The sequence below is a fragment of the Pezoporus flaviventris genome, unplaced genomic scaffold (assembly GCF_033815535.1).
Source record: "Pezoporus flaviventris isolate CSIRO_AGI_PZ_B2104156 unplaced genomic scaffold, CSIRO_AGI_Pfla_v1 ptg000041l, whole genome shotgun sequence".
NCBI lineage: Eukaryota > Metazoa > Chordata > Aves > Psittaciformes > Psittacidae > Pezoporus > Pezoporus flaviventris.
Genome location: NW_026892589.1, coordinates 12,151,733 through 12,163,361, shown reverse-complemented (window position 1 = coordinate 12,163,361; position 11,629 = coordinate 12,151,733). Strand labels below are relative to the sequence as shown.

Here is an 11,629-nt window from a genome sequence, read left to right as displayed (position 1 = left end):
CTGCTGCTCCTGAACCGCAGCTGTGAATGGCGGGAGGCTGTCTGCCTTTCCAGAGCCAGCCCCCTGCTCTTTAGAGTCCTTGACAAAATCCACCTACAAGGCACAGACATTTGGGTGTTACTCTGTAGCTGTACCAGTGGCAAACCTACACGACTCTCCTTTGTGGAGAAGTTACCTCGGACGACAGGCACACGTATCTGTTGAACATGAGGAAGAAGGGGGGGTACTTTGTGCTGGAGTTGACTGAGGTGCGGAAATCAAAGAGCACGGGGTCGAGGTGGGTGTCCCATTCACTGGGCTTCTCATTCACCACGCTGCAGAGGGAGGATCTGAGCACCTCTGCGCTGCGGTCGCCCAGGCCTGCGCAGTCTGCGGGGTCTGCAGGGGTGAGGGTCTGAGAGATGTTCCAGTGCTCACATAAATGCCGGCTGACCTGCAAAGAAGGGGTCATGCCCACAGGAGAACAAGGCAGGTTTGCACCCCAGCAGCTTGTATCCTCCACAAGACAGAACTACCCCCATGCCAGGAGGTGCTGCCCGGCAGAAAAAGCTCCCAGCAAAGTCAGACCTGAGACAATGTTCTGCAATGACTACTCCTGTGCTCGAGGCTTTCCACAGCAGTGGGAAGCTCGGTTAATCCTGGGGTAGGGCAGGAATATCATGGACATGATCTCACAGGATGTTTCCCTCGGAGGCTGCAGTGTGGCTGGAGGACTTGCACCACAGAAACACAACCTTAAATCCCTGACAGACTGAAAGCTGGCAAATCATCTACTGCTGGTAACAGGAACGGGGCAGGGAAAAGGCAGCATCAGCTCCTCAACTCCCCTACACATGGCATACTGCAGCTCTATCCCCCCCAAAAACCCATAACTGCTTATCTTTGAACCACCCAGCACCTGACCTACCTCCTCACAGAAGTCCCAGCTCTGACTGGCATAAATGTTCTTGGATGCTCCAAACCTGAACAAGAAAAGGACACATAACTGGTTTTAATTCCATCAGCTGCAGGGCAGAGCCAGAGGAGTTCGATCTGCACTGGTGATAATGGGGTATAAAAAGACAGAGACCCTCCAGCAGTTTGTGGTAAGGAGGCTGGCATGGCCTCACCTTGCCAAGAGCAGAGAGATATCTGCTGGCTCCACCTGTTCAAAACAGCCAAGCCTGCTTGCTTTTGGATGATAAAGCAAGGTTTCCTGCTCTGAATGTAAATCTCTGCTGGCCACATGCATTTTCCACAAGGACAATGTCACCTGGTGACGTGCACCATGTGAGTGCAAAATAAATGCTTCCCAGGAGGGATCAGGAAACGCCTTTAAAACGCCTGCAGAGAACTGGGGCATCAGCTCTATTGGCTTTGGGGCTACTCAGAGAACTACTTCTGCCTCTTTCTCCCCTCCCCTGGTAAGAGGAGAACAGGCTCTTCCCAAGGACTTTGTAAAGAACAACTAAGAGGCACCACATAGTGTCTCCTGTATAAGGGAGTGTTCCTGCTCTTGTGGGGAACCAGCTGGTGGATGCTGGGTATTTTTGCAACACACATCCCAGCACTCCCCATCTCACTGCAGAGGTGCAATGTAACCAACAACAGAGGAGCCCACCTGTAAAAAACTGCAGCTAGGGCTTTAGCCACTGATAAAGGATCTTTCTTCTGCAGAGGAGCAGCCTCAACCCACTTTGTGAAATAGTCAGTCACAAGGAGGATGTGTGTATTGCTTTGGCTTGTCTCAGGAAAAGGTCCTGCATAAACAAGCATCAAGAAAAATCAATGTGATGCCGTAATATCACCCCAATCAGGAAAGTCAATAACCCAGCCCAGCAAAGCAATCACTGCGAGAACAACCGCGACTCCGCTCTGCAATGTCATTTGGCCAATGCATTTCTGTGACCTTTGTCAGCAAAAATACGCCCATCACAGGCTCAGTTCTGGGAAGGAACGCACGCCCACAGCTCCCATTGTGTGTGGAGAGGGAGCAGAGCCGGTCACACGGATCAGGTTGCACCCTGGAAGGCTGCTGTGGCCTCTTTGGCACCTCCTCGCACAGACGCAGCAGCTCTCGCTCACGTGCCTGCGTGTGGCAGGCAGTAAGTCTGCCACGCTGCCTGCCTGCCTGCGAGCTACAGGGAAGCCTTGAAAAGCCTGTCTGTCAGCCCCAGACACTCACCGTGAATGTCTAAGCCCAGCACTTCCCAGGGTGATTCCGCTTTGACAGGCCTCGCTTTCCGCGATCCGTTCTTGTTGTGCTCCGCGTTCTGGCACGTTTCACACATTTTGATCTGGGAAAGGAAACAGACGTGTCAAAGGAGTTTAAACCATGCTGACGGATTCTGTCAGGCTCAGAGGGGACGGGTTATGGAGGGATGGGGTGCGCAGCACATCTGAGCAGCTTCCTGCTACCCAATCAGAACCGTGAGGGGCAAGAAAAAGAGGACAAAGCGCAACAAGCCAACAGAGCTCACATTTCACATCCTTACCTGACAGCTGACACAATAAACAGCTTTCACCATGTGGCCTATAGCCAAGACATTTCTCACCCTGGTTGTAGGCAGATATTTATTGTATTTATAACTTCTACTGCCAGCTAGAAAAAGCATCAGCCCCAGGATGCAGCATGGGCTGCTCGGACCATGCAATGCAACCGCACTTCTTCAAACCACACTATTGCAGAGCCCTGCTGCAGGGAGCTTTCAGCAATAACACAGGTGAGGCAAGCAGCCAAGGAGAATTAGCAGGAACGCCGAGCTCCTCCTGGTACAATAGTTTAGAGAACTGGGCAGCTCTGGGAGCAATCCAGACCGCTCAAAGCCAGACTCAGCAAGGCTGAAACCATCCCATCTTCCCACACTGGCCAAAACTGGCACAATGAGTCCTACCCACATGGATTTCCTGATGCTGGGGGAAAGACATCCAATCCGCCCAGCTGCCTCGGGGTGTTCCAAAAGCTTCACCTGCAGAGTGACCCTGCGCCTGTTTCAAAGCACCAGGCACTAGAAACAACTCTGTCCCTGCAGCAGGGCTCTTCTAGTTGCTCACTGGGGACTGCCTGAATGTCCTGGTGTCACTGACACAGGCAATGCTCTCAACTTACCCAGTCCACGACATCTTTCACAATCCCGAGCCAGTAGTACCGGCTCTGAATGCGGTGCACTGTCTTTTTCTGTCCCAGGTGGCTCCCGATGTCAGTGAAGTGGCTTTCCAGGAAGACCTGCCGCCTCCGTTCGGGATCCACGATCACCTCCCGCTTCTCCTCCTTCTTGGGTCCCACGTAGTAGAGGCAGCCACCTGCCGATGGGAGAGGTTTATGCGAAACAAGGTCCTCTCACACCCATTCCACCTACTCAGTCCCAGGGAAAGGGTCACTTTCTACAGCAGGAAAACCAGGTGAGACCCAACAAAGTGGGGCTGTTGTTTGGGTCCTTCTGCTGCACCACTGGAGAGACTGTTACACTGGGATCACCCCCAGACAAACCCAGTGACCTCTTTTCTGCACCCAGGACTGAGCAAACTCTGCTGCCATGGTCTTCCCAGGCCAGCTATGGCTTATCCTGTGCTGCAACGCCCATTCCGCACCCCAAAAGTGATGCCAAGGTACAGAAGATAGCACAGGGTGCCCAGACGGCTGCCCCATCCCTGGCAGTGCTCAAGGCCAGGCTGGACACAGGGGCTTGGAGCAAGCTGCTCCAGTGGAAGGGGTCCCTGCCCGTGGAAAGGGAATGGAAGTGGGTGAGCTTTAAGGTCCCTTCAACCCAAACCAGGCTGCGGTTCCAAGTCCTCCCCACGCTCTAGGGGCCTCCCCTTTGCCCTCACCCCCCTTTGAGGCCACCCCCGCCTCGGGGCTGTCCCGCGGTGCCCCCACCGTCAACGACGAACTTCTGCGCGTAGCGCTTGAGGTTCTTCCTCTTGATGGAGCAGAAGCTGGGCGGGAAGCAGCCCTCGGCCAGCAGCCGGTAGATGTCCTCGAACTTGCTGCCGTGGCCGCAGGCCTCGGCCGACACCACCTCCTCCTCCTCGGCCACCGCCAGCGCCGCCTCCATCGACACCGTGGGCCGGGCCGGGCCGGGCCCCGCCGCGCTCGCACGGGCTCCCGCGAGTGGGCGTGGTGCGGCCGTGGCTCCTAAGGGACCGTCTGCAAATGGCAACCCCGCAAACCCACCCCTGAACCCCGAGCGGGCTCAGCGCCTCCTTCCCTCCCCGGTCAGAAGAGGCAGCCGCCGATCCCGCCCGCTGCGGTGTCAGCGCCTTCTCGGGCGGCTCTGCCGCCGGGTCAGCAGTGACGGGGTGACGCGGTGTGGAAGTGCGGCCCCGTCCCCCCCCAACCCAAGGAAGGGGTGGGGGTGACGCGGCACCGAAATGACACAAAAACCAGCATAAAAAGGGAGAAAACGGGCAAGTTTTATCTCCCTTCGTTTATTTGTCGGGTCGGAATTTGCCGACGCGCCCTCCGCCCGGCCGGAAGCGGCTCTTCCCGCTGCACGGCGGAGCCGTTTGAGGCCTGGACCCGCACTTGGTGCCGCCGCCGCCATCCGCCGGTGGGAAACATGTCCGCGGGCCGCCCGTTCCTGGCCTGCGCCTGCTTCTTCTCCGACAACATCTTCGTGGGGCGCTACGGGCTGCACGTCCGGTACCGGGACGAGCGGCAGCTCCGCCGCGACTACGGGCGGGTAACGGCGGGGGTGTGCGGGGTGGGGTGGGGGGAGCGGCGGCCTCGGCCGGGCTGACGGGCCGCGTGTGTTGCAGGCGCTGCGGGAGCGGGGCTGCCGGAGCGAGGAGGACTTCGTGGGCGCCCTGAGGGAGGTGAGCTCGGTGCGGCCTTAACCCCCCCCCCTCACCCCCGGAGCGGGCCGTGGGCCCCGGAGCCTTGTCCGCATGGAAGCGGGATGGGCAGGCGCCGGAGGGAGCGCATTCCCCGCTGCGGTCAGGGCAGGGTTTGCGCTGGCAGCGCTCAACACGTTACTGAAGAGTCCTCCCGGGCCGCTCCCAGCTCTCAGTGTGGGCCCCGGTTTGTTTTAACTCGCCCGGTCTTTCGTTAATCGCTGTTAATGGGCGTCGTGAGATGGGATCACCCCGGCTGGGTTCACGCGAGGTCTGCGGAAGGAGGTTATGGGAAGAACTCTTCCCCCAGGGCGCTCTTTAAGGAGGAATCTGTTTCTTTGGAGGCCACGGAGCCGGCTCTAATTGCAGCGACGCTGAGGGGACGGGCGTTTAGGGGTTCTTGGCGGGATGATGACGGCACCAAGTCATAGCTGCAATTAAAGTGTCATTTTCTTAACAGGGTGTTATGAGCAGTAAAGAATTCGTCATTAGAATGGCGCAGAATGCTTGCAAACAGAATCAGTGCAGCGCAATAAGCACAGTTTATAACACAGCTGAACTTTGGATTCCTGGATCATAAAGGAGGCTTTCTAACTTCACTTTCTGATCACCCAGACCCTCTGCAGGTCAGGTCGGATACGAATACATGGCCTCGTGTCTCACTATTACCATCATAATGTAGACTCAAATGTCATATAAATCAGTGCAAGTCAGTCAGTCCTCAGAGGAAGCAGACAACAATGGGGGTATCCCTGACCATGGAAGGGTCACAGCCCTCACTGCCCAGCAGCAAACCCAGCCCAACTTCCCCACTTAGGGCTTGTAGCTGCTGATTTACAGGCACTGCTGTGGGTGCTGTTAGACCTCCCTGTTCTGTGATGAGATCAGCAGCATCTGGGGCCCTCAAGGCCAGTAAGGAAAGGAGCAATCCTGGTGGCCAGGAACCTTAAGGCTGGTAGGAAGGGGAAGAAGAAATCTGATTTGTTCACAGGACCTTCAGGGGCTGATAATGAGGGAAAAGGGAATGAATACATGAACCCCCTGGTGACAGAGAATGGCTGCTTCTCTTATAAAATGGTGTTATTCTAACCACATTACCAGGGATCGGGAGCACACCCTCCTTCCTTCTTTCCCCCCCCCAAGGAACGTTATAAACTAATCTCACAGAGGGTTATTAAATAGGAAGAACTGTCTGAATCAGCTGCTGCTACAGCTGTTTCCTCTGCAGTGACAGATCAGCGTGTCCACACAACACTTCGCAGTAATCCCTCCATGACAAGTCCTGTCTTCCTTCCAGCAAATGCCTTTACTTTGGACAACACTTGTATTGTCAGAACATCAGCCAGGTTCTTAAGCTGGCATTCCGGGAGGTATCTGAATGCCTGAAAGGCCTGAAAGCTCACAGCTCCATGTGACACATCCAGAGACAGACTTCAGTTGGTTTTTTCAAGCCATCTGTAATGAGAACTTGTCTCAAATCCCTCTGGGGCATTTGGCTTTTCAGCTGTTTATTTGCCTTGTCTTGACTACAGCAAAGCAAAGGCAAACCCTGTCTCCCAGAGGTGCCTGGAAGAAAAATAACTGGTTTAAAGCAATGAGTACATTCCTGGTACTGTTTTAGTCACCCCTTTTGACTTTCTAACAGCATCCTCTGCTGCTCACTTGTAGATTGAGGCAGAAGTGACCAGAAGAAGAGGGTTAATTCATCAGTCAGTGAAACGCAAAGCCATCATCTCACAGTGCTACGAGAGAAAACACCCAGAAGTGTACACTCTGCAGGTAGGCAGTGTGTTTGGAATCTGGTTTGCACCCAAAGGAGTTTATTCTTGCTGCAGGCAGCCCTCTTCTCCTCAGCACTACACTCAGTGCTAAAGCGGGGCTGAATTAAAGCTGAACTCTAGCATATTAAGACTAAATTTAAAGCTTTCACAGGACAGCGTGTTCTCCAGGCAAGATTCCACCTGGGCTATAGCCAGATAAGGGTCATTCTGCATTGAAGCTGCACCAGAATACCAGCTGTACCTAGAATACCATTAGTAATTTAAAGTATCATTGCAGCCAACAGGGTCAGTGGGGGTCTAATGAACAGCCACAGAAATAAGCCCTTATGGGCTGAACACGCACGTTACCTGTTACTGTCAGCTGAAGGGGGGGCAGCAGGCTGCTTGCACATATGCACCCCACCACAAAGGCAGGGTAGTCTGTCTTTCCTTTGCATATCCTCACGTTTGCCAGACCCAAGGCTTCCCAGATGGGTAATTACCACAGATCAACAGCAATGCACAGACAAGTCCACGCAGATTTCCTGCCCCGTGATCCTTTAGTGACAAGTTCTGACATTGTCTGTTCTGCTGTTGTCTCTCATGATCTGTGTGGGGGAGTGCTTAACACAGAGCATAGTCACTGGTGTGCTGAGGCCATGACAAGATGCTAAATCTACTAGGAACAACTTTGCATTTACCTATTAGGAGTCCATAATGTGAGCCGGGCTCTTTTCTGTCACACCAAGAATACATCTGGTCAGTTACACTTCAAACCCAGGAACCAGAGCAAGCAGCAACTTACCTAAAGCATCAAGAAAAACACCAGTAACATCCTGCCATAGGAGTAACCCAGGTGTGACTGTCATCAGTCTTGCTCCCTAGACTCTACCTATTTATGTGCCTGGAAGTCTGTTTCCCTGATGGGCTCTAAACTGCTCTACAGACTAATTGAGTTTCTGTGTATTTTCATCCTTCTCTTGATGCCAGGATTCATTCCTGTCCCCTGACTTCCTGGAAATCGTGAGATACTGCACGTCACCGGATGCTCATCTCCATGGCCTCCTGCGCTACCTCGAGTCCTTCTCAGGTAAAGAAAACAACACAAAGCCACAAAGGGACTCTTCATTAGGGACTGTAGTGATAGGACAAGGGGTAACGGGTTAAAACTGAAATGGGAAGTTTAGATTGGATATAAGGAAGAAATTCTTTCCTGTTAGGGTGGTGAGGCACTGGAATGGGCTGCCCAGGGAGGCTGTGAATGCTCCATCCCTGGCAGTGTTCAAGGCCAGGTTGGACAGAGCCTTGGGTGACATGGTTTAGTGTGAGGTGTCCCTGCCCATGGCAGGGGGGTTGGAACTGGATGATCTTAAGGTCCTTTCCAACCCTAACCATTCTGTGATTCTATGATCCCCCTGTGTGACACTGCAGCTGCAGTGCTCACAGCTGGTTTCAAGTCCTGTCTGTAATAGCTCAGATGTGATGCACAGCCGCGACAAACAGGATGTTGTTTTGTGCTTGATGAGCACCTCTGGAGAGGCAGCTTTGTGCATGGTTCTGCTCTGGGTAAGATGCTGTTCTCTGCTTTTCCAGTCCCAGTTTGCTGATGTCTCGTCAGAGGCTGCAGCCTGCAGCAGGGCTGGGGTTCTGCTTGTACCACAGCCTCACAGGGGAGCCTGCTGAAGGAACAGTTAGCGCCAGGAGCTTGGTTTTCCCTCCCCAGGTGCTTTACCATTTCAGACAATCCCTGTTGGTTAGTCTGAGCTGAAACTGTTTCTATCTAGATTTCATGCTTTTAGAAAGGGATCTGGGTTTTAAACTTCCCTGGAGGCATCTGTGAAGCTCCCTCTGTGCCAGAAAAGCTAACAAAATGTGGATGGGAAGTTGGAAAGTTGCAAAGTTGCTTCCTTTTCTCCAGGCAAAACGAAAGACACAAATGTTGTGTATGTGCAGGGCTGCTGGATTTGTCCAAGGCACGATTTCACAGCCTTTCCATGCTGTCCTTACCTCAGCTTCTGTATCCTCAATACCGAGTTCCCCTTACACAGACCTTTAGGGCTCTACCCTGAAAGGCAGATCAGAAAGCTTGGTTTTCCCAGAAGGCTGGCACTGGATGAGAAAATCCCACATCCCCCAAGTGACCTTGAGCAGCCTCCTCCTTCCACGAGGCTGCATTTGGGTGCCTGTGATGAGCCACTGGTTCACTGCCCTCCCTCTAGACTCTCTCAAAGCATTTCCTTGGCACACAGAGAAAGCATTTGGATCATCCTGGCTGGATGGGGAAGCCTGGAAACGAGGGCCCAACATGAAAAACCAGAAGCACATCCCAGAGTTGATCCCAGGGAATGGTTCCAGCCCTTTGAGCAGGCTGAGCACAAAGCAAAGCACATGGGTCCTGCGTTCTCCCTGTCAGGCAGCACGACAGCCAAGAACACTCTCGCCTGTTATTTTCCCCAGCAACCTGTGTCTCCTTTCTCTTGGCAGAGAAGAGGATCTATCGTCTCCCAGTGTTCACAGAGGAGTTCTGCCAAGCCTTTGTGGATGAGCTGGAGAACTTTGAGCAGTCGGATATGCCTAAAGGCAGGCCCAACACTATGAATAACTATGGGGTAGGACTCACTGTCTCTTGTGCTTTAGGGGGAGTGCTCACAAGCAGACTCCGTTCACCTCCTCACTTCATGCTCCTTTCCCTTCCAAATGCCTGTAATTTGAGCACAGTGCAGTTTGAATACAGCCCCCTTGAAGTGAAGGGGTTGAGGGAATGTGTCACACAGAGAAAAGGACAGGGGCGTGCAGGGAAAGGGGATGGGAGTTGGTATCTCAGAGCAAAGAGCACCTTGTATTAAAGCAATACCCATTTAAATCAAGGAGTCTGTTTTTAAAGAACTCTCAGCTTTTGATCTTACTCTTGTCTTTTCCCCATCACTTTCCACCTTGATCCTCCTCCTTTTGCCTGTAGCTGGAGCCTTTGCTCTGAAGTTCTTTATCTGAGCAAGCAGCAGGGTTAGGAGAGAACAAGACAGCTCTGCTGAAGCAGCAGATGTAGCTGATCAGCTCTTCCCATCTCCTCTCTTTGGGACAGGTTTTGCTAAATGAACTTGGGATGGATGAAACCTTCATCACACCCCTGCGTGAGAAATACCTGCGGCCCATAACAGCGCTGCTCTATCCCGACCTGGGGGGTGCCTGCCTGGACAGCCACAAGGCCTTTGTTGTCAAGTACTCACTGCACGAAGATCTGGATCTGAGCTCTCACTATGACAATGCAGAAGTCACCTTAAACGTTTCACTGGGCAAAGACTTCACAGAAGGCAACTTGTACTTTGGGGATCTCAGCCAGGTACTCGGTATATTCCTATCTGCACCCTGTTTCTATTTCCCTCTATCTCCTCATCCCCCCAGTTTCAAGGCATTGAGTGTGTGCTATAAAACAGTTCTTAATTTCTGACAGTCAAACCAGCTCTGTTCCTTCCCCCTATTTAAAAACATGTTGGTTGTACAGGAGCCCTTGTTCTCCTACAAGCACATTACCAGTATTGCATGGTTTAGTGGGAGGTGCCCCTGCCCGTGGCAGGGGGGTTGGAACTGGATGATTTTAAGGTTCTTTCCAACGCTAACTATTCTATGATTCTATGAACAAACCAGCCCATCCTTTCACAGCTGAAACAGTGAGCAGGGAGGTGCTGAGAAAGCAAGCAGGAATATATTTCAGATGAGACTTAAATCTGTAGCCCCTATTTCCAGAGGACTCCTGGCAATAAGAGGGGTGAAAGCTCCCATACACTGGTGAAACAGGTTTTTGGTTGAAACTCTCTCTTTAAATTCCCTCTGGGGAAACAACTGTATTAAACTGCTGCCAAGCCCCCACTGAAGTGGCTGCGTTCCAGAGGTGCAGCGAGTCTTCTCCGTGTTGCTCACTGGGTGCTGAGGGTGAAGGGGTCACAAGTACAAGTTCCAAGTGTTTGAGCACTGTTTTGCTAGGGATTTTCTGGCATGATGCTGTATCCACCTCCCGTTCCTGTTCCAGGATCCTACCCCCGTGCCAAAGTACATAGAGATCGAACACGTGGGAGCCCAGGGGCTGTTACACCGAGGAGGGCAGATCCATGGGGCGCTTCCCATTGCCTCCGGGGAACGCTGGAACCTCATTGTTTGGATGAGATCGTCTGCCATCCGCAACCAGCTCTGCCCCATGTGCAACAAGAAACCTGAGCTGGTGGAAGCAGAGGGGTTTGGAGATGGCTTCACAGAGACCCTTAATGATGATGTGCCCGGAACTGTGGATCTCTGTTCCTTGGGGTAGCAATGATAGAGCCTGAATTCTTCAGACCAAGTTTCCTTTCTGACCTCTCAGACTCTTTGATGGATGCACAAGTCATGTAAGGAGCGCTTTACCACCTTGGGAAGCGGTGCAAACCCGGTCCTGCTGGGTTAGGGAAGCCTCACCTGCTTGGAGAGCTGGAAGAGCTGGTGCTTGGCTCACACTCAGGCTGAAGGACTGCTTGAGAGACACACAAAGACTTGACACGGATTCACTGCAGAGGCTCTGTAAGTATTGTCAGGTGTACAAGGAGAGCACCCAAAGGTGTTTGGCCTCTGTGAAGACCTCAGTGCCAACAGCAGCATCGCGGGTCCTGCTGTAAGTGGGAAAGAGCAGCGCAATAAAGCCCTGTCCTTAGCATCCAGGGAAGAGCTTTTAGTTGCTAAGTGACAGCAAAGGAACTGCTCAGAAGTGAGATACAGGCGATGCACAGTGGGCTGCTGGGAACAGCGTAGAATCATCCTCACCAGGGGTTTACCTGAGCCAGACAAATCAATCCCTCAGGAGCAATGCAGGGAGTGCTCACCCCACAGGGTGACCAAGAGGATGCCAGGGCCTCCACAAGCTCTTTTGGACTGAAACTGCCCTTTCAAAGGTAGGGTGAACCTTACAAAGGAAGCACAAACGGGCTTTGGAGACAGCTTGGGGAGCCCCCTGCGACTCAGCAGCGCTTGCTGGAGGAAGGCAGGAGCATACATTTAAATCTCTTGCTTCAGTTACGTGAGCAAGTGGAGGT

General features: G+C 53.0%; 1 protein-coding gene across 1 annotated transcript; it reads left to right on the top strand.

Annotated features, from left to right (window-relative positions):
- The first annotated feature begins 4,406 nt into the window (after positions 1-4,406).
- OGFOD2 (2-oxoglutarate and iron dependent oxygenase domain containing 2) lies at positions 4,407-11,253 on the top strand. Its single transcript, XM_061466248.1, has 7 exons — positions 4,407-4,661; positions 4,738-4,794; positions 6,481-6,591; positions 7,563-7,662; positions 9,057-9,181; positions 9,655-9,912; positions 10,600-11,253. Exons 1-7 carry the CDS (start codon positions 4,539-4,541, stop codon positions 10,873-10,875), a joined length of 1,050 nt encoding a protein of 349 aa, XP_061322232.1. The 5' UTR covers positions 4,407-4,538; the 3' UTR covers positions 10,876-11,253.
- Positions 11,254-11,629: the final 376 nt, after the last annotated feature.